The 27,828-nt window shown below is 55.8% G+C and overlaps 1 protein-coding gene across 8 annotated transcripts in view; it reads left to right on the top strand.

Moving 5' to 3' along the window:
• The window catches only part of PAX5 (paired box 5), a gene marked incomplete at both ends in the record, with an annotated part of 152,562 nt that extends 125,088 nt beyond the window's left edge, over window positions 1-27,474 (top strand). For 3 of the 8 annotated variants that reach the window (XM_080669470.1, XM_080669466.1, XM_080669467.1), the window contains 3 exons: window positions 636-737; window positions 23,844-23,930; window positions 27,398-27,474. In XM_080669470.1, coding sequence (XP_080525596.1) covers window positions 636-737; window positions 23,844-23,930; window positions 27,398-27,474 — 266 coding nt within the window. The remainder of the gene's footprint in view (window positions 1-635; window positions 738-23,843; window positions 23,931-27,397) is intronic. The other 5 variants (XM_080669473.1, XM_080669469.1, XM_080669472.1 and 2 more) reach the window with 3 other exon arrangements.
• Window positions 27,475-27,828: the final 354 nt, after the last annotated feature.

Genomic DNA, 27,828 nt, shown 5'->3' with positions numbered 1-27,828 from the left:
TTGGTTTGTTGTTGTCATTAATAGCATGGAAGCAGGTTGTGTGGGTGATGAATGAGGAGTCACCCTGCTCTCCAAAACCTCGCAGCCTGCGGAGATGGGCATACTCTTGCTAGTGCCTGCCTCCCGGGCCCAGTGCCCAGCACAGTATCTGGTATCAGGAGGTGCTTCCTGTGCCTTCATTGAATGAGTGACTGGCTCTAGCCAAAGGCAAAAGAATTCCGTGAGGACCAGAGCTGAGGGGGTTTGAGGCGGAGGGAGGCGTCTGAGCTGGTCTCTGAAGGCGGTGACATTGGGCCGGTGCAGCAGGAGCAGAGGGCACAACAGAGCAAAGGGGTAGCGATGCCGAAGCCCAAGTTCTACTGGGGGCAGAGAGCAAGGTGAGCCGGCTGGAGCTCCAGTTTCCCAGGGACACAGCAGAGCCATCCTGTTCCTGCTGCGTGGAGCCAGGGTGGCTGTGTGTGTGTGTGTGTGTGTGTGTGTATGTGTGTGTCCCCATGCGAGTGACGTGAGGAGCTGGGGGCATGTTGGTGTTCAGCGCCCAGACGTGACAAATGTGCAGATGTCTGGGGAGCTGTGGACATGAGCAGCTGGCTGCGGAGACGCTCACCCTGTGATTTGTTGCTTTGATTCCTCAGGCCGAGACTTGGCGAGCACGACCCTCCCCGGGTACCCTCCGCACGTCCCCCCCGCTGGACAGGGCAGCTACTCAGCACCAACGCTGACAGGGATGGTGCCTGGTGAGTTTGCATGGTTGGCGTCTCCACAGCAGGCAGCGGATGGGGTTTCGGGGGGGCATCTCCCGGAACAGCCCTGGTGACCTCTGTGCTTCTGAGAAGTGGACCTGAATAAATCAGGCGGAGGTCTGCACTCTCGGCTTCCTCTGCAGCCGGGCCTGCCGAGGGGCTGGGACCAGCCAATGGCGGCACCCGGGAGGACATCAGAGAGAGGGGGGCTATTGGCTGTCACTCAACAGCCCCTCATTGGCCACCTGGGAAGTCTGAACACAGAGGGGTGCAGGACCTGGTCGCAGGTCGCCCAGCCTGGGGAGTGAGGGCCCTCCCCCATCCTCTCCTCCTGTCTCCCTTCCCCATCCGATCCATATGACATGAACACAGGAGAACCCCAAGGAGCTAGCTCCCCGAGGCCTCACACTTTGGGATTGAGGACCATGTGCTCAGGACAGACAGGATGCTGTCTGGTGGGTTTGTCACTTGATTCTAAACTGAACACCCTGTGGCCCTTGAAACCTGCTCCCCTCGGGCCGGCAACGTGTCAGTTTCTTTCAAGACAGTGGAAGGGAGGCCACATCTTTTAAAAAACGGATACTTGGGGTACCCCTGCTGTGTGTGCCCTTCCATGCACAGCACAGCACACGGTACTGTCCATGTGCTAAGGGCATGAGCACAGCAGGGGTACCCCAAGTATCCGTTTTTTAAAAGATGTGTAAAGAAATGATCAGGATAAGACAGGTTGAAGTGTTGTTACACTTCTTTTAAGGGTTCGTGTGGTCCCTTGTTTTGAGTCATTTACAGGGGCCACACGTCTTATTCCGTGCTGGGGCTCCAGGGGCGCTCCTCTCCCCGCACACACTGCTGGCTCTCTCGGGGTGTGTGAAAAGCCAGCTGGTACTTATCCCCTTCCCACCCCATGGACTTCTCTTTGGAGCCTCACAACAGCTCTGAGAAGTAAGCGGGTGGATCATTAACCTGCTTTCTTGCTGAGGAAATTGAGCCCAGAAAGGGATTGGGACGGGCCCAAGTCAACCAGCAAGTAGGAGTCCTGAGCAGTGTGACCCCCCCCTTAGGCCCAGGCAAGAGGACCCTACTCTGACCCTGTGGGCCCCTCCCCCTGATGGACCATGGAGAGTCTGCAGGGCTGAGGGGATCTGTCCACCTGGTACCCGAGCCCCTCCTTCTAGCCCACCCTAGGGGCCCTGTCCAGATAGCACCAAGATGCTTCCAGCATCTTTCCTGACTTACATCACAGGCGTGTTCACCCCAGGGCTGAGGACTGGCTCTTCACGGGGGTGTGGACAGAGCTTGGGTGTGAGTGGGTTTGGGGAAGGGAAGGGAAGCAGGGCAGGTCCTAGCTCAGGTGGCTCTCCCAAGCAGCCAGGTCCTGGCACAGATGTCCAGGGGTCCCGGAATTCTAAATTCACTCCTGCTTTCCAGGTTATTACAAAGATGTGTTTAACAAGGTAGGAGGATGGAGCATGTTTCATTTAACGGTTTGTTAGCTTGATTTATGGCTTTTAAATATGAGACATATGGGAAGTGGCCTCCGCGTGTACTCTCGCCCTGGGCCGTGCCAATGCCGGGGAGGCCTGCCAAGGTCACACCTGCAAAGCCTTTGCCTTTTCTGCTACAAGGATGGGCCCGTGCAGAGCACAGGGAACTCGCAGGCATAAGGCAAACAGGTGGCCACCCCCACTCTTCACAACTGTGTGCAAGTTAGGGCAGCGTCGGGAGATGGATCCCAAGCCATCTCCATAATGGCCCCTCGAATTTATGCAGCATTTGAATGAATGCAAAGTGCTTTCCTGGGAGCCCTCTAAGGTTGCCACCCTGCGAGGTGGGCCGGTCTGGAGTGTAGCCCCTGTTTTCCAACAGGAGAAGCTGAGGCTCAGAGCAGTTAGGGGGTTTTCCAAGGCTGCACTGCTTGTGCCTGGGTCTTTGCCGGTCAGTTCACACTCCTCCCTCTGTCTGTCTGTGCTCTGGCTCATCAAGGCAAGCTTCTCAGTGACGCCAGAGGGTAGGCGGCAGCATATTGGCAGCTGAGGCCACCAGCTGCCCTGCTGCCTCCCCACTGCCAACCCCAAAGAGGCCACGTTCAGAGAGCAGCCGAACTTTCCCGAGTTGATCCAAACAGAGCCTGCCCTCCGGCCCCCATCATTACTCCAGCCCTAATTACAGGCCCAAAATACACATGGGCCTGGCCGAGCCCCCGGTGGGAGCTGATGGCAGCTCCTTGCCCATTTATGGTGGCAGCAGCTAGGCAGGGGCTGCCACAGGGTTGGCCCAGGGCGTGGTCCCTGAGGCTCTGTTTCCAAAGTAGAGGCAGGGTTAGTACACAGTGTACTCCTGTGCATGTCTCTCCCCTCCCTTTCTCTTTCCTCCTTTTCTTGTTTTCTCTTCTCACATACCCCAGCACTGTCAGGGCTGGGAATCCATACGTGGTGGGCACGGTGCTTGGTTCCTGTTCCTCAGTGTCCAAATCACTGTCATGTCTTTGGGACTGTCTCCAACATGATTTCCAAATGTGCCTCTTGGACGGCTTCAGGGACATCGTGGGCTCGTAGGCATGGTCTTTGCAGGAACTGCCCCAGGGTTGGCTCGCAGCAGAGACGGCCCGCCTTTCATCAGCGCGGGTCCTTGGCCTGCCATTCAGGCATCTCCATGGTCTGGCCTCAGCTTGCCTTTCTGGCCTCCTTTCCCAGCCTGTCCCCGGCCCTGACCGCTCCTGGTTCCCAGCCCAAATCACTCTTCCTGGTCAGTGTCCCTCTTGATTCTGTGCCCTCAGCTTAGATCACTTCCTACTACAGCCTGTTAGGATCCAGTGTCACTCTTCAGGGCTGAACACGCATCTTACCTGCCCCATGAAGCCTTCTGGCGCGGCTTCCTCTGGGGATAGAGCCTTACACTTGGCTTTGTTGTGCCACATGGCACACAGTTTGTGGCCCAGCTAGCTATGCCACTGGGAGGTGACCTCATTGAAGACCAGGCCCTCTGCCTTACTTGTCTTCTGCACCCTTCGTGGACCTTAGCACATAGTAGGTCCTTTTGTGGGTGTTTGCTAAGGGAGGGAGGCCCCCCAGGGCTGTAACAGACAAGATGCTATTTGACGGGAGGCCCAAGGAGTATGGTGGGTCCCTCCAGTCCTGGCACTCTACTTGCCATGGATTGGGATGCATCATTTCTAGGTGCCTTTCAATTAAATTGCTCAATTAATGGACGGCTTTTATTTTGACAGTAGGATGTGAGGGTGAGGATGAGGGTGAGGGTGGAGCAGGAGCTTGGGCCAGTGAGGAGGTCTGGAACAGCAGCAAGATGCGGGCAGAGACAGGCCCGCTGCACCCTGGCAGGAGGAAGGAGAGACAGGTGTGATTCCCTCTGCTTCCAGGGTGCATCCCCACCCCGCTACTCCCATGTGACTGGCCCAGCCTGCCCTAACCCCTCTCATCCCTGTGGGTTTCACCTGCTCAGAGGGGTCTTCCCTTTGACCCCAGATGTATTCATTTCCTATCGCTGCTGAAGTGAGTTGCCACAAACAAGTGACTTAAAACAAGATAAATCTACCACCTTTCAGTCAGGGTCTCACAGGGCGAAGGCCCAGGTGCAGGCAGGGCTGTGTTCCTTCTCCATTTCAGGGGTGGGCAAACTTTTTGACTCGAGGGCCACAATGGGTTCTTAAACTGGACCGGAGGGCCGGAACAAAAGCATGGATGGAGTGTTTGTGTGAACTAATATAAATTCAAAGTAAAGGAGCGGAGGGGAGAGCAAGAGAACCCTCCGCTCTTTCGGCTCCGAGGACTGGATAGAACAGCTGAACGGGCCGGATCCGGCCCGCGGGCTGTAGTTTGCCCACGGCTGGAGATACTGCCCAGATCCCTTGCTTCGAGGCCCCATCTTCATCGTCATCTTCAAAGCTGGCAACACTGAGCTGAGTCTTTATCCTCAGCCCACTGTTGCCGCTGGTTCTCTCTCCTGCCTCTCTCTTCCACTCATAAGGATCCTTGGGGTTTTATTGGACCCACCTGGGTAATTCAGGATACTCTCCTTATCTCCAGGTCAGCTCATTAGTAACCTTAATTCTCCTTTACCACATAACCTACCATGCTCACAGGTCCCAGGGTTAGGACGTAGACATGTGTGTTGGGGGGCTGTTATTCTGCCTACCACACCGTCTAAGCCAGGACCCCCACCACTCCTCGCTTACAGTGTCCCATTCTTTCCACTCGTGATCCTAAGCACGATGGAAGGAATTTCAATCAGTGCTTGACTCCTTCCTCGTGTGCCTTCCCCTCGGGTCTGTGCAGTCCACAGGGTTGCAGTCACAGGCTATGCTGATTGTTCACCGCTGTGGCCCCGTTCCTGCCTGAGTGCCTGGCCCAGTCGAAATAAGAAAGGGGGCTTTGGGCTGGGCTGCAGCGAGGATGCTGGGCAGCGGCCTGGTGACACAGGGAGACTGGGTGATTAGGAGCATGGGCTCTGCCTGCTTGTGAATCACCGCCTGCTTCTCACCAGCTGTGTGACGTGGGGCACGTTATATAACTTCTCTGTGCCCTACTTTCCTCCTCATTGATGAAATGGGGATGATGGTAATAAGAGTGAGCATGAAATGATGTAAAATATGTAAGAAGCCTTGGAACTTTGCCTGGCACATATGAAGTGCCATATAGGTGTTCATTTTAAGGATGCTGCTGATTGTGTATATAGGGGACTGAGCTGGGTGCAGTAGTGAGAAGACAAGCCCAGCTGGCATGCCTAAAGCTGGCCTGGCAGAGTTGGCACTAAATTGAGAGCTGCCCAGCAGAGCTCATACCCCATGGATCAGTGGGAGCAGCAATTAGAGAACCCAGTCACAAACAAGAGTGTTTCCAGGCAGGAGTGGGGCAGACGCTGCATGCTGCAGGTCTGAGAAAACGGAGAGGCCCCTGGGGTTGGTCCGATTGAGAAAGGTCTCTTGGAGAAGGGGGTGGGGGGACCTTAAGCTAGGCTGTGACAGGTGTCCTTGGCCATCTGAAGGGAGGCAGTGGCTGGAGTGGGTTCACACGGGTGGGGGCATGGCCGCCAGCCCATGCTGGGTGAATGGGGTTGGCCGGTGAATGGTGGCCAGCACGATTAGGTTTTGGATTTGTCAACTTTTGGAGGCCAAGGAGACATCCGAGTGAGGTCCCTCTGCAGACAAATGGCAAAGCAGGTCAAGAGTGCAGGGGAGGGTCTGGCCCAGAGAGAGGGAGAGCTGTGGAGTTGCCCCAGGAGAAGTGGGGGGGTACCATGGAAGGCGTGTGGCTTCACCACTGCTTAGCTGTGTGACTTTGCACAAGCTCCAAGACCTCTCTGAGCCTGCCTTGCCTGCAGTAACTGAGGCCCCCGCCCTGTGAGGCCGGGCGGGCCCTGAGGTCTGGAGAGGAGGAGATGTGGGTTTCTTTTGTCCACCTTAAGCCCCTCCCCACTTTGAGCATGCAGGCTTGGGGGCTGGGGCCTCAGCACCAGGCTGGGGAGCGAAAGCCTGGGTTGTGGCCAAGCTCAGCCAGAACCCCAATGTATGATCTGGCTTGTCATTTCCACTCTGAGCCTCCTTGGGCGGGTGGACCAGGGGTAGTGCAGAGGTTGCCTACCTGTTGATCGTTTCTGACTCTTTGCTGCCCTCTAGTGGCCTCCAGTCACTCTGCCACATCAGGAACATAGAATTGACCCCAGGAATGCCAGGCACCGCTAGGATGAAACGGCAGGTGGCTGTTCATTTTTTCGTTCATTCATCCTTCAAACATTTCCTAAGAGACCCTGGATGCTAGTTCTGAGCTAGGAGTGGTGTTACAGACACAGCTCCTGCCCTCAGGGAGCTCACAGTCTAATTGGGGAAACATAAAAAAATCAACCTTACATGGGCATAAGGGTGTGACCAAAGCCTCGAGGTGGTGACAGGGACGAGCAGGAAGGGCAGGCTGGGCTTCCTCCAGCACTGAAGCCTCACCCCTGGAAACCTCTGGGGCCTGAGGCGGTACAAACTGCAGCCTTGACAGGTGGCAGGCTCTGCTGCAGATCTGGATGGGGTCAGAGGTGAGGTTGCTGTGCCTCCCAGGATGGAGCACAAGGGCCTGGAATGGTCTGATCTGGACCGTCTATGTGACCGGCTCCGGGAACCCTGCATTGAAGTGACTCTGGGACTGGAGAGACTCTGATGAGACGTTTGCTGCATTGGGAAGAAAACAGTTGCAAAAGCAACGACTTTGAGATGGAAAGCATGCTGGAAGCATGAAGGTTCCGCTGGAGTGTTACCGGGGGACATGGCCTTGGAACCTCCTGCTCTCTCTTAAAACAGGAGGCAGGAGCTCGGGGAGATTGGATTAGATGCTCCGTAGGGGGCCTTCTGGTCCTGGCATTCAAGGGCTTCTCAGTCTGTGACTTCCCTGCCTGCTGGTGTCACCTCCTGGCAGACTGGAGGGCTCCCTGCCACCTCTATTCTAAGTGGGCAGCAAATGGTTTCAGGTTCCCTTCCAGTCTGGGCTATGACGAGGGCAGTGAAGCGGGGGCAGGTTGGCCTGGTGCAGAGAGAAGTGTGCAGGTGCGGAGTGTGGGTGTCCTGAGGAGAACGGATGACCTTGCTGGGCATCGGGCCCTAAGTCCTGATGGCCAGGTCAGCTTCCAGGAGATAAACCCCCAGGACTGGCCAAGGGCTGCAGCCCACATGTGCACCGCCTTACAGAGCAGCTGCAGGGGCGCTGTCCTCAGCACCGGCCACACAGAAAATGGAGGAGCAGCGTGACCCCGAAACCCCGGGGCTTGGGGGCTCTCTTCTGCATTGCTTCCGAGTACTTCTTGCCAGAGGGTCTTCCTAGATTGCTGGGTGGCCTTTCTCCCTGGTTATGGGGTTGAGCCCTGGTTAGGGCCCTGGGAGGAGACAGCGCCCTGCAGGGCCCAGGGCTCAGACCACCTGCCCAGGTCCTGCAAACAGTAGGCGCTCAATGCATGTAGGTGGCGTTTATTTGAATGTGAGCATGCCCCTCCCTCCCTGTCCAGTGCAGAGCCGAGGCCCAGAGTCCAGCTGTGTAATAAACAGGCTTCAGCTGACTTCCACGCCCCCGCTCGCTCCTCCAATATTTGCTCTGGCTCCTCTGGAAGACGCCGAGACAATGGCCCTTGTTACCCTCTGTTTGAGTTATTTATTTTTTTCACTTTTCCCTCCTTCCCCTCTCGGGGGACTCGCCTCTCGCCCTCATCCCTCATGTTTTCCCTTTCACTTGACTGTCATTCTCATTGTCCTCCCGGGGCCGGGAACGCAGGGTGACAGGCAAGGGGAGCCCAACCGGGCCGGGAGGCTGGAAATATAGTCATTAATGGGACGCGCGAAGCCCAGATGTCCTCCCTGAATGCGGGTAATTTGTTTTTAATGAAAAACCACGCGGTGACCCTGAACAAATGAATTTTCTTTATAAGGAGTCTATGTGCAACGGCACAAATAAAGGACCCGGATCGGGGAGACTTAGATCCGGGGTGGAAGAAAGAGAGAAAGGAAGAGGGAAGGAGTGGAGTCGAAAGGAGCAAGAGGGATAAAGAGGGAGGAAAGGAAATTTTAAAATGACAACTGTGCTATCATGTCCTTTTGTCTAAAGAGCGCGCTGGGGTCACGGGTGCCTTGGGCACTGTCCTGCCCGAGCAGGATGCTCGACGGTTATGGCCATTCTGAGGTCTTGTTCACAACGATGCGAAGAATGGGAACCACCATCTGGACAGATCTCCACTGTGTACAGGCCTCTGAGGTGTGTGACCTCAGAGGGTCCCCACTGCAGTGTTAGGAGGGCATGGCTATCAGTCCCACTTCACAGACATGAAAACTGAGGCTTAGGAAGAGTTATTTGGTGAAGGTCACACAGCTAGCGAGTGGTCGAATGCAGATGGCAAGGGGAGGGCTTTGCCAAATTGGAGCTTGGCTCTCAGAAACACGGTGCTAGCGTCTAGAGATTGCTTTCTCTGTGTGACGGAAGAGAAGCAGCAACACGGGCAGCTCGGAGGCCCCGGGAGGCACCGGGTCTGTACAGAGGAGTCTCAAATTGCAGCAAATCCCCATGGTCCCTGGAACTTTCTTTCCATCAGGGCTTTGTGAACATGCAGACTTTCTGGGAACACTTTGGGTGGGGAATTCCTGGAAAGAGAACTCCCCACAAGGAGCCAGAGACCAAAAAAAAAAAAAAGGCTGCAGGGGCATTGGAAGCTGGAGACCAGACATGGGTCACCCTCAGCGCAGGACATTTTGGGGGGGAATGTAGAGCAGGTAATGGGACAGCAGCAAAGGCAGGGACTCAGCAGAGGTCCAGGCTGAGGGACTTGCCCTTGGCTTTGGGGGAATCTGCCTGAAGGAGAAGCACTGAAGACCTAGCTTGGGGTGCATCTGTGTGGTGTGCGGAGGGGTCTGTTCTAACTTGCACCTCACAGGGGACTCCACAGCCACTCCTCCTTCCGTCATGAGTGGACAGGGCTGGACTCTACCGCTGTTTAGAACTCAGCCTGGGAGCGTACGGATGAGGTCAAGGAAAGGACATGTTCAAGGTCACACGGCATGTCAGAGGAAGAGCCAGGCTGGCCCTCTTACTGTGGTAGCAGCCTGCCCTGTTGTCCCCTCTGGGCTAGTGGGAAATATCAACGCCCCTCCACCCCCCCCGCCCCCCCCCCCCCCCCCCCCGCTCTCTCGTGTGCTTCTGGACCTGGCCAGCTGCAAAGCATCTCCCGGGATGCAGGAGGGTCTACCCCAGCACCCGCCAGAGGTTCTGCCCGGGACCCACAGGCCATGCCAAGGCCCATGTCCTCTGCTCTCTGCTTCTCCCCAGAGTCAGGCAGTTAGACAAGAAGGAATGAGTGTTTTCTTTCCCTGGGTTCAGTTTCCCTCTGGAAGTTGTGACCCAATTAGAACATCAGACAAATAGGAAAATCTGGCCGTGGCCCGGCTGAGGTTAGAAAGCCTCGGCTGGCGTTTAGGTCTCTGCTTCCCATGCCTGTCTGTGAGCTCAGGCTTCCTCTGCCACCTGGAGCAGCCCTTCCCTGGCGTTGTGCTTCTCTGTAATTGATGGTTTATTCCCCACTGACTTCCAAAATGATCTGAGGCCGCTTCCTGACCTTTTAATAACATCAGCCACAACCTGAAATCCCTGTCATCAAATAGGAGGCCTGCCGATGGGTCGCCCGGAGAGGCCCAGGGAGTGGCTGCCCCCCCCGCCCCACCACGAGGGGACTGGCTTCGAACAGGTTCCCACCACCGAGCCCAGGCTCTGAGAGGCCCTGTGCCTGGAACCACCCACACTTGGCTGCTGGGAGCAGCTCATATTCTTGGGAATAGTTTCTGCCTGGGTATATGCCAGAGCACACTTCCAAAAACATACTTTTAACCAAAAAGATCACCAGGAAAGCTGGGAGAAATCGTGATTTTGACAGTGGACAGTTACAGACTCCAGAGCGGGTTGCCGGGGGCCAAATGAACTCCTCTGGTTAGGTCTTGGATCAGTTACACCACCAGTGAGCTGGCCGGGTGGTCTCTCTTAATTGTTCTCATTTGTGGGATGAGTTCTGGCCTCCCTCCCTCCCTCCCTCCCTCCTTTCCTTTCTTCCCACTCTCCCTCTTTAGTACTCTCCCCCTCCCTCCCTTATTCACATCTCTCTTTCCTCCCTCTCTTCTTCCTTCACTCATTCATTCAGTCAGTCATCAGACAGTCCCCGAGCTCCTCCTGAGTGCTGAGCACAGAAATAATTGAATTTCGCAAGACCCAGGAGTATCTATGAGGAGAATCGCCCATGTTACCTGCTCAGAATGGAAAGAAACCAGCTTGAATGTGGTGGCTTGTGGGATTTCCAGGCCCAGGACTCCCGGGGGGCAGCAGAGGGTGAGGTTTGTGGGGTGCAGGAGACAAGAGTTCGATTGCTGACCGGAAGGGATGCTCTGGCCTGTGGCCAGCTCACCCTGGGTCTCCCCGGGAGGCTCCCAGGGAAGCCTGGCCCCCCAAATCTCCATCCCTGGAACGGGTGCCAGGCCCCTGTGTACAAACAGGGGGCTCAGTATTTAGGAGCGGGGAGGAGCAGGGAGCTGCCCTGAATGGCTGCCTGCTTTGGAAATTTCTATGCATTTGTAATAACAAAATTACCATAATTTGCTCGTTAACGCAGCTAGATCAGTCAAGCATTGTTCCATCGCGGGTGGGGAGGCCACTGCGCCTCTCTCTGTACACTCTACACACCCAGCCAGCACGCCAGCCCGTTAGAGCGCTGGAAATTAGCATGCAAATGGTCCTAATTCGGTGGGCGAGCTGTCAGGCAGCGCCTCTCTGGCCTTGTCTCTGTGAAGGCCCTGACAGCCCAGCTCCAGCACCGGCCCACCCTCCTCGCTCCAGCCAGGAGGGGCTCCGAGGGGCACCTCCAGACTGACAGCTTGGCGGCCTCCCTCCCTCCGTCAGCGCCATCAGGCCTGGCGGCAGCCTCCCCAGGGAGCAGGCAGGGCCTGCCACCATGCTGGCCAGACTGAGGAGGCAGGCGGGCGAGTGGGCTGGTGGGGGAGGCTGGCCGGGGCTCAGGTCCACCAGCCCTGGCTGGACTGAGGCAATGGGGCAGTGAGGGTGGAGGGGTGGCCTCCAACTCAGGGCCTGGCTGGGGCACAAGGATCCTATGGGCGGTGGGTTCTGAGAGTGTCCCCGTGGGAACTCTGGGGTACCTTCTCCCACCTGCACATCCATAAGTTCAAGTCCTGCCTTGCTCCCCTTCTTTGTATTCCAGGGTTGACCTTAACATATCCCTGCTCTCCTTCCCGCGTACCTGGAACATTGCTGCCAAGTCTATGCCAGGATCCCTCCAGCTGTAAAGGAGAATTGGGGAGGCTGAGAAGGTGTGTGCTGCAGGCAGGGCACCTGGGACCAGGACTCAGCACCCTGGTTTGGGTCTCAGTCTTTCTCCAGGTTTACTAGCCTTTGGGGAAGTCACCTTGCCCCCCTCTGGACCTCAGTCTCTGAATTTTTATGGTGGAGGCATCTTCATGGTCTTCCTCCAGAGCCGGCCAGAACAGGAGGGAGGAAGAGGCCCGAGTAACTGACACCTAGTGGGAACTTGTGTAAGGCAGGCCCTGTGCCACTGCCTTTCATTTCCCAAGCTGCTTGCTCTTCGCAGTAACCCCACCAAGCCAGTGTGGATGTTATCCGGTTTCACAGGGGAAGAGGCTGAGGCCTCAGCTCACACAGGGTAACAGAGTCCAGTCTTGCTCGCCCCAGACCCTTCCAACAAGAGAAGATGCAGGCCCCCGAGAGCCAGCTCATGCTTCCTCCCTGACCGTGACAGGCACGGCGATGCCACCTTGCAGGCAGTCTATGCCTCTTTCCGTGCCCAGCACATCCTCGGGGCTAAAGAAATGAGAGCCCAGGTGGGCCCAGGTATGACTGCCTTTGGGGATCCACTGTATCCACCCTCACGTCCCCCCTGACGTGTGACAGCGAAGTGAAGAAAGGACTGTGGGAGAAAGCGGTGAAGCCACAGGGCTTAACTAAGGTTTCCCGAGGCTCTTTCTCGGGACCTTGCTCCTTCCCCCCAGGAGGGGATGCAGCCATACCAGGACTCAGGGCTGGTGAGTGGGGAGCAGGCTGGATCTCAGTCCCCACACGTCCACAGCTGGTGGTCCTTCTGCGGTGAACAACCTGCTGTCCCCTACACGGCTGCCCTGCCCCCTTTGCCTGTTTTAAGGGAATCTTTCTGGGTCTTTTTGGCTTTCAGATAAGTGGAGAGATGAGAGAGACCCGCTGGCTCCTGGCTGCCTGGGGAGCAGAGGGGGCTCCTGAGTCCGAGCCTCCGCTGCACCACCACCCCCCCCCCAGCACAGAGCCGGGCACAGAGCCAGGTGAATAACATGTGGACCAAGAGGGAAAATAAACACCACACACACACACACACACACACATTCACACAAACACACACACACAGACATACACAGACACACATACATAGACACAGACCACACAAGCACAGGTCCACACACACAGACACATGCACAGACATACACACACACATTCACACACAGAGACATACACAGACACACATACATAGACACAGACCACACAAGCACAGGTCCACACACACAGACACACACACAGACATACACACACATTCACACACAGAGACATACACAGACACACATACATAGACACAGACCACACAAGCACAGGTCCACACACACAGACACACGCACAGACATACACACACACATTCACACACAGAGACATACACAGACACACATACATAGACACAGACCACACAAGCACAGGTCCACACACACAGACACACGCACAGACATACACACACACATTCACACACAGAGACATACACAGACACACATACATAGACACAGACCACACAAGCACAGGTACACACACACAGACACACGCACAGACATACACACACACATTCACACACAGAGACATACACAGACACACATACATAGACACAGACCACACAAGCACAGGTCCACACACACAGACACACACAGACACAGACACAGACACAGACATACAGATGTATACACACACACACACACAGATGTGCAGAAATGAACTAAAAGCCATCCAGCCTGCCTGATTCAGACCAAAGGCCTTGAGCCAGGGGTAACCTTCATTTCCGTGTGGCTTTTTCTTCTCACCTCTTTGGTTTGTTTATTTGGGACCCCTGGCATGAGCCTGATGGAACTTTAGGTCTCCATGTACCAACCTCTCAACAGCTGCCGTCGGGCTGTTCAGAGTGTCTTTTGGAGAGTAGGTCCTGCCAACACAGGATCCAGGCAGACACTCAGGACAGCTCAGGGACACATCCGTTCCCACCCCAGAGGGCCGTGCAGGGGACTTCTGACATTCCCTGGATGAGGTCCAACTGGGGCCTGCACACTGCATCTCTGCTCCAGGAAGAATCGCCCTGGCTCCCCCTAGTGGAGAGACGGGATGCATCACCCTCCGGCATTCCTGGTGTGTGGCAGGACAAGACAGGACCACTTCCTGCTGCCACACCCTTCTCAGTTTACACACAGTAGGTACATCCATGCTGTCATGGAATCCTCACCACAACCTAGGAGGCACCTTGGTGTTCACTTCTGTTATAGGCTCAGGGAGGAGAAGGGCATGTCCCAAGGTCATGCAGAGCCAGGACTAGAACCCAAGGCACTTTCCCCTCCACTCAACAGCCCCCATCTGGCCTCACTCCGTGAGTGTCCTTGGCTTTGGCCAGCAGGCCATCTGCTTGCAAGGCCACACAGCTGGCCCTTCCCAGCCTCGTGGCATTAGGCTTCAATGGCCAGAGGTGCTCACTCTGTCGGTAAGTCAGTCTTTCAATAAACATTTGCAGTAGCTTCCTTACTGGTCTCCTGACTGCCACTCTTGTCCCTTTTAGTACATTCTCAACATAGCAGCCAGGGTGAGCCTGTTAAAATCTGAGTCAGGTCATGTCCCTCTTTGCTCACTCAGAGGAGAGGCCAATACATGACCTCCTCCTTTATACTCCTCTCCTTGACCTCATCTTCTACCTCTCCACCCCTCACTTCTCTCCAGCCAACAGACCGCCTCAGACACCTCCTCGCTCCTCCTCGCACCACCCACACTCCTGCCTCAGGGCCTTCGCACGTGCTGCCCCCTCTGTGTAGAGTGCTCTTCTGACAGATATTCACATACTCACTCTCACTTCCTTCATCTCTGTATTTAAAAGTCACCTTTTCAGTGAAGCCATCCTTGGTCACTCCACCTAACATTTTACTGCTTTATGTTTTCTCCTTACCGCATACTGTATGCTTTATTTTTATTTATGTGTCTTGTTTGTTGTCTGTACCATTAAAATACAAGCTCTATGAGGGCAGGAACCTTATCTGGTTTGTGTCTGCATCAATGCCTGGTACTCAGTGGATATCCTGGGAAATGAACAGGTGGATGAGATAGTGACTGCTGTGTGCGTTGCATGGAGATAGACACACACACCGGTCTCCCCAGCACCCCTGTGGCTCTCCCACCTAGCCCTGCATTTGCTTCTGTAGGAGGCTTTTCCACTCTTCCTTTCTTGGCCCCCAAAGATATCACACCCCCTCTCCTCCCAGGTCCCTCCCTACAAAGCCACCTCTCAGCCAGATCTGTGGGCCGGTCCCAGAAAACACAGCTGGAAGTTCGGTTTAGGAAAGGAGAGATCTCCATCAGCGTAGCCAACTTCAGGGCTGACCTACTCACTGTGCTCCCGGGGAAACTGAGGCCTGGACTGGGGAAGGGCCTTGTTCCCATAACTTTGTGGTGCAGATGGGACTTCATCGGGGCCCCGGCCTCCGGGTTCAGCCTTGGCAGTTGTGAGAACTGGCCTGAGGGGTGGCCCTGACTCAGCTCCCTCCACAGAACATGTGCCTTATCAAGCTTGCTGAGTGATGGTGGTGGCTGCCCAGGGAAGCAGCTCAGAAGTTTGGACAAATGCTGATCCCTGACCCCAGCCAGAGATGCTGATTTTACTCATTTTTTAATGAAATAATCTTCATTAAAAAACAAGCCCCAGCCCTGTCTGGTGTGGCTCAGTTAGTTGGGCGTCAATCCGTGCACTTGAATGGTTGCAGGTTCCATCCCTCTTCCGGGTGTGTGGGAAGCAACTGACCAACGTTTCTCTCTCTCTCTCTCTCTCTCTCTCTCTCTCTCTCTCTCTCTCTCTCTCTCATTCTCTCTCTCTCTCTTCCCCTTTCTCTAAAATCAATACAAATGTCCTCAGGTGAGGATTTCAGAAAGCAATAAGCCCCAGTGCATTTTCAGCAGTCACACAGATCTTGTGCTGTGTGCCAAGGACTGAGTTAAGCATCAGATAGTCCTCACACTTTTTGACTCACAGAGGTATGGCCTGGTCTTCTGGATTTTTTAAGCTCCTCATGTGATCCTAATGGGCAGCAAGGTTTGAGAACCACCGGCCTGGGTCACTGCACGTTACTCCTGCCCTCTGGGCAGCTCCGCTGCGGGAGAACAGCACAACTTAAAGAGAAAGGGGTTGTTGACCTGGTGACGAAAGGTGAGGAGCTGGGAGGCTACATCTCCTCCAAGGCAGCCTCCGGAGAGGGCACCCCAAGGACTAAAGCGGGTGCAGATCCTGAAGGAGAGGGGGCTGCTGAGACCCTGAGGCCAGCAGCAGGGAGGGGGGAGCCCTCGGAGCCCTTCCAGGCCGAGGAGCGGGCAGCAGAGCTGGAGCTGCCAGATAGCCCAGCAGAGCAACCTCTTTGGCCTCGTTCTTGACCCTGGCTTTGATAGAGAAATAACTTCCCCAACCCTCCTCTGCGCAGGCTGCCTCTCCTACCTGTATCCTCGGTCTGGCCCCCAGCCACCAGGGATCCGAGTAATTTATGTATGTGTTGTCCCCTCCCGCAGACTGCGGGCTCTTGGTGGGCAGGAACCGTGTCTGATTCATCTCCGCCTCCCCCAAGCCCTGTGCGCTGGGGGCAGGAGAGGTGTGCGGGATGGAGTGTGTTCCTCGGGGCCCACTGGGGCTCAGGGCCTCTGTGCTGCTGAGCTCCCAGTGCACAGCAAAGCCCGTGCATCGAGGTGGTAATTGTGGAGGTAAATCTTGTCTGGTCTTCTCACAAACGCTTGGTGAGGCATTCCATAAACATGTCAGCAGCAGCATTAAAATTTGATGGCAGGCGGCACAGGTCGGGACTAGCACCGTGACTTCCCAGCAAGGTATGACACCATCACCTCCCTTTCATTAGTCAGCGGTGGGGACGCTCCGGACTCCTTGCCGAGCCGGGCCCAGCCGGGGGAGGCGATTTCTTCAGAGGAGGACCCCTGGCTGCTCTGAGGGACAGGCCAAGGTCTAGGCCACAGAAAAGTAACTCTGCTTTGGGCTGACATGGGGCTGAGAGGAGGCCCTGAGGCTCTGAGAGATGGAGGGGGCTGGGGCTGTGTTTTAAGCGGGAGCTGAGAATGGGAGCTGGGGACTTGTTTCAGCTTTATAGGCAGCTGGGTGGGAATTGTCCATTTGCCCACAAAAGGCCTCATAGAACACTTTAAAGGGGCGTTGGGCTGGTCTCATGTAAGCCAGCAAAGGGTCACTTGGGCAGGAGTGAAGGAGAAAAGGTATTCCTAGTGGCAAAAAGATTGGAACCCAATCTTGTCTACTTCCCACCCCGCCAGGTCCAGGCTACGTGAACATGAAAGGGACACGCTCACGATCACAGTTGCAGAGACAGATAGTTTAAGACAGTGGTCAGCAAACTCATTAGTCAACAGAGCCAAATATCAACAGCACAACAATTGAAATTTCTTTTGAGAGCCAAATTTCTTAAACTTAAACTTCTTCTAACGCCACTTCTTCAAAATAGACTCGCCCAGGCCGTGGTATTTTGTGGAAGAGCCACACTCAAGGGGCCAAAGAGCCGCATGTGGCTCGCGAGCTGCAGTTTGCCGACCATGGGTTTAAGACTTTCCCTACAATCAAGAATTTGGAGCACTTGTTGAAATGTGAAAAAAAAAAAAAAAGGGAAATAATTTTCATTAACAAACAAGCCCCAGCCCTGTCTGGGCTCAGCTGGTTGGGGTGTCAGTCTGTGCACTGAAAGGATGCAGGTTTGATCCCCGTTGGGGGTGTGTGGGAGGCAACTGATTGATATTTCTCTCTCTCTCTCTCTCTCTCTCTCTCTCTCTCTCTCTCTGTCCCCCCTCCCTTCTCTCTAAAACCAATAAGCATGTCCTCAGGTGAGGATTTAAAGAAAGAAACAAGCCCCAGTGCATCCATTTTTTTCAACAGTCATGCAAAGCACATGCTGCGTGCCAAGGACTGAGTGAAGCATCAAACAGTCCCTCACACTTTTTGATGCACAAAAGACTTTGAAATATCGTGGTATGACTTAGTCCTGTGCGTGCTGACCTGCCACACTGCAAACAGTAACTCAGGTTCAAGGTAAAGTGATGTCTCAAGGTCACTCAGCTAAATGGCTGAGGGGCTTTGACAGGGACTAGCCTACAATCTTCTATCACCTCAGTGATCAGCACAGAGTGGCAGCCACTGCTGCTCTCAGTGCCTGTGTGGAATATCAACCTTTTTACAAGTACTTATAAAAATGATGATGTGGCTCGGAGCTGTCTAGGGGGTTATCAGCCAGTGTCCATTAGCCGTTGCCACGTCGGGGAGTTGGAAGAGGAGAGTCAGGCCTCGGTGGCTTGTTCTACTCTAGGGCACACTGTGTCCTGCTGAACGGCCTCCTGTTCTTGAGGAGCCGGAGACTGACCTCACCCCCAGGCTCCTCTCCATGGGGACAGGGACAGTGCACTTTGACTTCTCAGCATGCAGCTGGGACTGGTGAAAGGTGCATGGGGACGGAGAGCGGTAACCCGCTAAAGGATACAGCTTCAATGTCCTTCAAGGCCCAGATCACAGCCCCTTCCTACAAGAAGCCTTCCTGGATACCCCAGCCAGGACAAATGATAACTTCGGCTCTGTTCATACACCTGCCTTGCCCTTTGCTGCTACTGAATGTCTAGCTCTGGGTCTAAGAATCCCCGTAGATGCAAGGAGTTTCCTGAGGCCTGGGGGGCTAGCACCGAGCTCTGCATGGAGTAGGTGAGTTTATTAGACATCCATCACCGATGTGGGAGTTGGATGTTCTCGGGAATACAGTTCAGTGTTATTCCCATGGAAATCTTGGGACCTGCCGCCTGGCAGCTTAGACGGCAGGCTGGCAGCGTCTGGCCACACTCTGGTCACTTGGAGAAAGTCTTCAGGTTTCTGGACTGAGCATCTTCCCCTGGCCAAGCGAGTACTAAGGAGAAGCCTTCCCAGGGTGTCAGCCCATGGAATGCAGTCTGGACCTACGCTCTTTGAGCTCGAATTATCAGCGGTGTTTGCTTTAAAAAACAAAACAGAACAAGACAAAACAGCCTCTTTGCTCTTTTGGAGTGAGCTGACCTTGCTGCGGTCATTATGTTACAGGAGGCCCAGAGAGCTGGTGGGGGCCCTGGTCCCTGAGGCGAGCACCCATTCAGGGTCCCTTTCCACCTGTGGGGCCTGCACCCTGGGCTCTGCAGGGAACCCAGCCCACTTCTCTTTCCTGTGTGTTTTGCCGCCGTTCTCTGTCTCTCTCTGTCTCATGCTTCTTTCAAAGATCCAGGACCAGTGTTGCATGACCACGTTCTCGCACCTGTTTCCGTCTGACGACGAGAGGGGCTGGCTAGGGAGCACCTGTCGGCGCAGGCAGCACTTATTCAGCCGGTATTTGTGCTGTGGCAGGGCCCTGTGCAGGGGGCCCAGGGGCTGCTGGCACCTGTCAGGCACACGTGATCAGTCCTGGCTCCTCCCACAGACTCACCAAAAGGGCAAGGGAGCGAGTCACAACCACCTGAGTCCGGGTAGGGGTGGACGCGGGCTCGGGCTCAGGGGGGAGTGAGAGAATGCTCTTTCTCAGCTGGGACAATCGATCCAGAAAGGCTTCCTAGAGGAGGCGGTATCGGAGCTGGGTCCTGACAAGCCAGGGGATTAGACCGGAGGCAGGGGAGGAAGGCGGCATTTCAGATGAAGGAAACAGCGTGTGCGGGTGGAGATGGGCCCATGGGGCATGAGAGGAACGGCCTGGGGCAGGGGGTCGATGGGGGGCCCTGGGCAGCATGGCTGGGGAACTCCTAGGGACCCAGACCCTGCAAGGCCTTGAATGCCACCACGGGGCTTCAGGCAGCACTAACCGGCCTGGTCCCTAAGCAGGTGGGTGGCAGGATGCTGTACGCTGACGGTGAGGTGGTTTCCCGTGAGTTCCCTGACGGGTCCTTGTGTTCAGGTCTCTGTGTACAGGCAGCATGGAGGGGGCTGAAGGCACAACAGCCTCCTCTCGTCAGAGGACCAAACTGAGGCCCAGAACCGTCACCCAGCCGCCCCATGGCTGCTCAGTGCAGTGCTGGGCTCAGCCTGGTCTCCCTGTGGCCGCCCAGCACCGCCGTCCGACTGCCAAGTCCGTGTCTCTCCCAGAGAGACAGACACGAGACCATTCTGCATTCTCCCCGCACTCTCGCCCTCTCGCTCGGTTTTTCTCTTCTCTGTGTTTTTCTGAAGGCCTTCGAGGCTGGCCCGAGCGGGTGGGAGAAGAGGTTTTTCCCAGGAACGGATCGATGCTCTGTGTGCGGGCAGCCCGCACTGACAAGTCTGACCTTTACTGGGTTCGCTCTGGTTCTCCTTTCCCTGCTGGGAGCCTGGGAGGCCTTGCTCTGGAGAGAGAGAGGTTGGGGAGCCTTGGCCTCCAAGGGGCCGGGCTAGGGCTGGGTGCAGTGCAGACAGAACAGGGGAGCGTCTTAGCGCTGAAAGCACTTTGAGGTCAGTTATTTAAACCTCTCCCATATACACCGCTTTTACAGATGGGAAAACTGAGGCTTGGTGAGAAGGGACTTGATCAAGGTCACTCAGAGAGCTTTGACAGAGCCTCAGAGTCCAGGGTGTATGTGTGTGTGTGTGTGTGTGTGTGTGTGTGTGTGTGTGTGTGTGGTGTGTACGCATACCCATATACAGGGTGGGGCAAAAGTAGGTTTACAGTTGTATGTGAAACAGTTGATTCTTGTATTATTATTTATTAATTCTTGTGTTATTTTCCATCTGAACAACTGTAAACCTACTTTTGCCCCGCCCTGTATACACGAGTATATAAGTATGTGCATGTGTGATACAAATTATTATACCATATATACACATAATGTAGTAACATATATACGCTATTATATGTAATATATATACAATATTCATATTTGGAAGGCTGACTCTGCCTGCGTGGAGCAGTTTTACAAAACCCCAGGGAGGAGCTGGAGAGAGCTCATGGTCCTTTTCAAATCTTTTCTTCCTCTTCCTCCTCCTTCTTTGCAAACAGTTTCTCTCAAAGCCCAGTTTCACCCCTTCAGAAAGAGGACTTGGCTGTGAAGTCACTTTGAAAGACTTTCCGTATGTTAATTACAGTCGGGCAAGGTCTCAGGCAGAGGTGGGAGCCCACCATCTGCAGATGGGGTTGGCCCCCAGCGTGCTCTGCAAATCCCCATCATCTGGCAGGTGTCGTGTTGGGTTAATTAAGAGCTACACTGTGCCGGTTTACCTGTCACTTCTGAGAACTTTAGGAATCTTCGGCTTCCTGCCATCTCTGAGCGTTTAGTGAAGGGGAAACTGGGAACATCTCTGACTCGGATGATTTTCCTGGCCCTGTGTCCTCCAGGACAGCCACATCAAACGCATCCTTTGTGGCCCCCTATCAACTTCCATTTTAATCAGTCCTTTCTAGTTACCTCATTGAGTTTTTAATATGTTTTTATTGATTTTTGAGAGAGAGGAAGGGAGAGAGAGAGAGAGAGAGAGAGAGAGAGAGAGAGAGAGCAAGAGAGAGAGAGAAACATCAATCATTGCATCCGGCACACCCCCCGAAACCTGGGCATGTGCCTGGACTGGGAATTGCAATAGTGACCTTTTGGTGCAGGGTCGATGCTCAAGCAACTGAGCCACACCAGCCAGGGCACGGCTTTTACAGCTAGCTCATCTCTATTTGGAGCCATTTTCTGTCATCTCCTGCAGGGTAGGCAGCTGTGGGCAGGAGTGGGGGATAGAGCACACCTGTGGGTGTGATCCTGGCCATGAGCCTGAGAGGGGACCAACCCTCTGTTCTTGGTCCTGTGGAGGCAGCTGAAGACGGGGAGTCAGTCCCAAGTGTCCTGGGGTTCCATCCTATACCATCTGCCTAGTCCTACCTCCTGCTTTTACTCATGCAGTACCCCTCCGACCCCCGACCCCTTTACCCTCACTCAGTGCCCCTCCCACCCACCACCCCTTTACCCTCACTCATGCCCCTCCCACCCACCACCCCTTTACCCTCACTCATGTCCCTCCCACCCACCAGCCCTTTACTCAGGGCAAAGGTGCAACAACGTTGGCTGCCTTCTCCTGGCACCTGGACAAGACGAGCTTGACTCAAACCCTCACTCCCGCCTCGGGGAAGAGCCCAGGTCCTGCCAGGCTTTCTAGGACGTTTCCAGGGGAAACGGCCCCCTGGCTGCTCACCTGTGTCCTGGTGCCTGCCGTCACAGCATTCCTGGGCTCTGGTCTATGCTGTTGGGGGCACATTCTTTCATCTCAGCCCCACTGACCCCCAAGTGGCACCTGGCCTCTCCCCTCGATTTCCATGAGCGGAAAACACCACCCCAGCTGTGCGAGGCGTCCTGGTGGACAGCAGGTTTTACTAAGGTCTGGGCGGCGGGAGGAGGGGGGTTTAGTCCCCGTGCAGGTGACTTAGTAGGAAGAGGTGAGGGGCCCGGGTGTTCTCTGAGCTGGGCAGTCATCAGAGAAGGGGTTCATGGTGTGATCTTTGTCTTGGGTCAGCTGCACCTCTAGGGGCCCCTATCTCCAGCTCCTGGAAGAGGTGGCCCTGGAGCTGGGCCTGGCAGGCAGGCGTGATGCTGTCAGAGGAAGATGGAGGGCTGGCCTGGGCCGTGTGGCCAGTGCCCGGGCCCAGCTGCAGCGCTGTCAGGAAGTGCCTCTGATGGGGCAGCTTCACGGGCGCCCGGAGCCTGGAAGAGAGGGCAGTTGTCCCCCTTCTCCAGGCTGCTTGGTCTCTCTGCTCCCCCTCCCGGCCCCCAAGGAGGAGGAGGGGGAGGCGCTGTGGTGCTGATGGATATGCCGAGGCTGGGCGGGCGGCTGCAGCCCCGCACTGTCACCATGCTCTCCCTCAGTATGCCGGAACCTGACACCCTGACCACTGAGGCATAAAAAACAGAGAATTGGAAGGCTCAGCCTGTCAGGCTGGGAGTGGCCCCCAGAGAGGTCTGGGGAGGAGTGCACGTGGTGTGTGCGCGTGTGTGTGTGCGCGCGCGTGCACGCCTGTGGTTGCCTGTGGAAGTGGGAGGTGGAGAGGAAGCCGGTGGGCTCACGGGGTGGGAGCAGCTGGCCCCTCAGGCCTGTTCATTGTTCTGGCCACACCTGACCAAGTCCCATGGGCCTTGCATTTGGGCCTCGGCTGCCAGGGGCAGAGCAGTGCTCCCGTCCTGACATCTGGCTGGTCCCTTCTGAGGGCTCCTGCCCTTCGGCCCTTTGGCATCCTTAAGAAGCATCGGTGGGAGCTTGTTTGAGCTGAGGGTGGTCCCGTGGGCTGTGTAACTCCTGTCACCACTGCCAGGGAACAGCCCACGTGCTCTGTAACCAGTGGCATAAGAAGCCACTCAGCCGCCAGCTTCCCACACAACGTGGGCCAGGCACTGGGGGACTCTGCAATGAGTCAGGCCCAAACCCTGCCCCCTGGGAGCCCCCAGCCGCAGGGAGCAGACAGGCAGCAGGTTGTAAGGGAAGGAATTTTGAACTCCCCTCCTCGTGACGCCCGATGGTGAGGAGGCTCTCCTGGGGCTGGAAGCGAGAGCACGGGAAATGCAGACACAAGATCACTGCTCCGTGGGCCGCTGGGCGAGAGGGAACATCCTCGAGTCCCACCATGCCCTCTCACACTCCCCATGGTGTCCCCCTGACTGAGCATGCCCAGAGCAGCAAACAGCCATCCCCTACCCCGTGCCCAGAGGCCCACCTGCTGCCTCTTCCGTGCTCCCTAGACTTCGGCTTCTCTTTTCATCGCAGCAAAGTGCCCTCTGCCCTCGAGTCGGAGGGCTCGACTTCACGTCTCATCTTCCCCGTTGGCGGAGGCCGGGTACAGCCACCTCTGAGTTCTCAGCACGGAAGGCCAGACTAGAGTTGAGGTTACCGTGCAGAGCCACGCAGGAAACGTGTGGGAAGTGGAACTAAATCCACACTGGCGTCCTGGAGCGGCTGAGAACCGGGCTTAGGACTTGGTGGGTGTGCTGAGGCCGTTTTGTGAGAGAATCTAGGCCTCAGTCTCCTCACCTGCAAAATGGGCCAATAACCTCAGGGAACAGCGGCACAGGGCAGTTTCACAGCACACATGTGAGAGGCTGGTATTCCCTTCCACCAACAGAAAAGGGGGAAATCTAGATAATGCCCGTGACAGCTGTCCACTTAATAAGGGTGTGCACTGGACTTGACTTTGTTGCTTATGAAAGTACCTGCAATTTATGTAAGAGGCAAATGCCATTGGCATGTTCCGAACTTGCTTTGACATTTGGTTCCTGTTTCTCTCCCACCCATCACCTGCAGGGAGTGAGTTTTCCGGGAGCCCCTACAGCCACCCTCAGTATCCCTCCTACAACGACTCCTGGAGGTTCCCCAACCCGGGGCTGCTCGGTGAGTACTGGCGGAGGTCACACCGCAAGCAGATGGCGGAATGCGGACCCACGCTCAGGTCACCCTGACTCATATTCATAACCCGTGTGTGATGTGGTCCTCTCCCTGACCCATTCCGTTTGAACAGGACTGCAGCCAGGAAGAGAGGCCTCCTCTCTCCACAGGAAAGAGCCTTGAGAATTCTAAACACTCAGACCACGCATGTGATGAGAACAGCTCTGGCCTATTTTTTGAAAGCCAGGTGATTGTATGTATCCGTCAGGCTTTCAGTTGCAAACAATAGAATCCACTTTGGCTGGTTTAAGCAGAAAACAAATCTACTAAGGGATTTGGGGGGCTCCTGGAACCTCTGGGAGGACCCATGACACCGGCATGGTACGCACAGCCAGAAACAACACCTAGCCACGCCCCCACGGCTGCTCTAGAGTCAACACTCCTGCTGCTGCCAGTTGGCACCCCAAGCTGCCCGCTCTACCAGGCAGGGTGCTTGAGAGCTCTGTCCTGCCAACTGCCCGGAGCCCGGAGCCTCTGCCACCCACTCCCAGCTTGGGGTCTCTCAGCCCATTTCCCCAGGTTGCTCCTAGTCGAGGTCATAGGCAAGACAGCCTATCTGACAGGCGACACACCTGTGCACTAGCAGCAAGGGAGGCTGGGAGGATGAGTTCTGGCTTCCAACCCAAAGAGGCGGGCCTCATGCTCCAGGCAAAACAGGAAAAGTTTAAACAATGCTGGGCAGTTAGAAACATTTGAAATGGTCCCTGTGCTGCCCAAGTCTATAACCTGGGGCATCATGGCCAGGTCACCAAGCAATCAGGGCCTGGGGTGTGGAATGAGGGTAATCACACCGGCAGCTTCATTCAGAAAGGAGCTAGAAATGCTGCTCTCTGGAGGCTCACTGTCCTGAAGATGAGTGAGCTGCCAGGCTCACTCTACCACAGTCTGGCAAAGAAGTGCCAGGCCCGTCACACCCACCAGCCTGGCTTCCCAGAGGTGTCTCCAGGCTCTATCTGGAAGAGTCCCACGGAGCAGGGGACGGAGCCTGATTTCTGCAGTCTGGGGAGGGTGCAGGGTGTGGGAACCTGCTCTGAGGCTCCTGCTAGATCAGTAGAAGCTGTGAGAACCTCCATGTACGCGCTCCCGGGTGCTCACACCCTCACGCACTCTGCCACCCTCGGCTGGCGGGTTGAAGCCTCCTCCACAGAAACACCAGCAGAGTAAGGATGAGCAATGCCACCTAAGGACGCTGCACGCTCCCTTCTCAGGAGAACTTGCCTCCCCGGGAGCTGCCTGCCCAGCCAGGGCAGCATGACCCAGCACCACGGGCCCCCAAGCGGACTAGGACTAGGTGGGGGGAAGGGGAGCCAAAGGGAGGCTAAGGGGGAGCTAAGGGGGAGAAATGGCGGGGGCAGACAGGGCAGGAGGTGGGAAGAAAGGCAGCAGTGGTCAATTAGGATTAGAATGGGAGTGCCTGTGGCCGCTTTAAAGGGATTAGAGAGTGAGTGGGAGCCGGGAATGACTGTGTCAAGAAGTAAATTGATGATAATGTGAATTAGAGAGGAAAAATGACATGAGAAAGGACAAGTTTATTTTAGATGACGGTCTAATGGGCACCAGGAAGACAGAGTGCTTTGTGAGGTGATGTTTTCATCTTTCACGGTAAATGCAAGCGATTTTGATTTTGCCGTGGAACCCTCACGCTGAGGCCACTGGACAGCGCAGCCAAGAGATTAGGCTTTGAGAGGGGAGTGAGTCAGAGCCGAGGGCCAGAGGTGGTAGGTGGGTGGGGGACTCAGGGGGCTGAGCCAGGGTCCTCTGCACAGGCTTACTTTCATTTCTTGTCCCCTGCTCCTGAGCCATGCCCCAGCCTGCAGGGACAGCACACATGTCCTAACAGTCCCCATCCCACCAAAAACAGAAGATGAGAGAGCAGGGCAGGCTGACAGGTGCCTCCGTCAGGGCTCTGACCGGGGAGGTGACAGAGGAAGCAGTATTCTCCATCTCTGGGAATCCTCAGGCACAGGGCTGGTGGCCTTGCCTTCGGGAACAGCTCAGCAAGGCCCTACCGCTTCGCCCTGTCACTGCTGCCTCCCTGGGGCCCAGCGAGGGAGTAGGGTATCTGCTCATGGGGCTGGGCTTGGAGGTGCGGTGGCACGGGCTAAAGTGCCACCAGCTGTATGACTTGGGCAAGCTGCTTACTCTCTCTGTCCCTCAGTTTCCTCCTCTGCTGCATGGGGACAATACTAGTTCCTACCTGAGAGGCTTGTTGTGGAAAGTAAAAGAGTTCCTGGATGTAAAGGGTTTTATATGGGTAGAAAAGCACTTTTATATCCTTACGTCATGGTGCCCTCAGGCAGCTCTACTCTGACCCCCTTTTACAGATGAGGCAACTGAGGCTCAGAGGAGTGAAGCCACTTGTTCAAGGTCACTCAGCCACGAGTGGTAGAGCCTGATAGCAATCCCCGGGCATTGGTGCTGTCATGCCATCTGGGAGAATTACCAGGATTGGTTTGGATTTGGGTGAGATTTCAGAATCCGTACATGTCACCTCCCCTGGGGAATGAAGATGCTTACTGTTCCCACCCCAGCAGACACGTGGTCCAGGATGGCTCCCAGGGCCCCAGCTGCCGTCCCCCTGGACCAGGGGTCCTCAAACTTTTTAAACAGGGGGCCAGTTCACTGTCCCTCAGACCGTTGGAGGGCCGGACTATAGTTTAAAAAAAAACTATGAACAAATTCCTATGTGCACTGCGGGCCCGAGACGAGTCAGCTGCTAAGCAGGACAGGCAGCGGCACCCGGTGGCCGGATAAATGTCCTCGGCGGGCCGCATGTGGCCCGCGGGCCATAGTTTGAGGACCCCTGCCCTGGACAAACACATCCTCCAGCGCAGGGGGAGCAGTCCTGAGCCAGGGGCAGACACCCGAATTCCAGGCTGGGCTCTGGCACAGAGAGGCTCTGTGGCTTTGGGCACATGACTTTGGTTTGTTGAGCCTCAGTTTCCCTACCCGTAGAAGGAGGAGATGGCCTAGCATCTCTAACCTCAGTGGTTCTAAGACTCTGCTGGTCTCCCAGAGCCCCTCCTGCTCTTTCATCCCTGGGAAGGAATTTGAACACAAAGTGGGGCTCAACCAAAGCATGTAGTCAAATAAAGCTGCCCGGGGAGGTGGGAGGAGCCCAGCGAGGGGACAGGCCCTCACCCTGGCCCTGTCTGCGGGTCACAGGAGGCAGGCTGCTACCTGCTCTGCTCCATGTACTCACACACCCAGTCTCCCCATGTCCACGTCTCCTCGTCCCCCAGCCTGACCCGCTTCCTCCAGGAAGCCTGGCCCTGCCAGAATAACGGTGTGTTCCCCAGAGCTCTTTGCTCAGAGCTCCAAGCCCCTTCCTTCCTCTGAACATTTGCCTTAGGTAAGGGGCTGCAGGCACAACGTCGCCCTCCAACCTCCATGCCGTCTTCTCTCTCTTCCAGGCTCCCCCTACTATTACAGCGCCGCTGCCCGAGGAGCTGCCCCCCCTGCGGCCGCCACTGCCTACGACCGTCACTGACCCTCGGAGCCAGGCACACGCCAGCACTTATGACACATATCACTGAGGGCGATAGCCTCCCAGCCCCTTCAGAGACAGCCGGAGGGGCCCAACGAGAGCATCCCCCAGCACCCTCCCCCCTCACTTGAAACTCTGCCCCCCTTTTCCTGTCAGGGACTCTGGGGTTCTATGGTACGGCTGCTGGACTTCTGGACACCTGTCCATTTCTAAGAGTCAATCGATGAGCTCCTCGCAGCGGTGACGGGGTCTCCACACATCCACAGACTGTTCCGCAGGGAACTGCAGCCCCAGCCCAGCCTGCCAGTCCCCCGTCTGTCTGACCACCTGCCCGTCTGCAGGCCCCAGGCCTGGGAA

The sequence above is a fragment of the Plecotus auritus genome, assembly GCF_963455305.1.
Source record: "Plecotus auritus genome assembly, chromosome: 5".
In the NCBI taxonomy this organism is placed as follows: Eukaryota; Metazoa; Chordata; class Mammalia; order Chiroptera; family Vespertilionidae; genus Plecotus; species Plecotus auritus.
The sequence above is the reverse complement of the archived record's forward strand: the minus strand, read 5'-3'. Positions and strand labels throughout refer to the sequence as shown.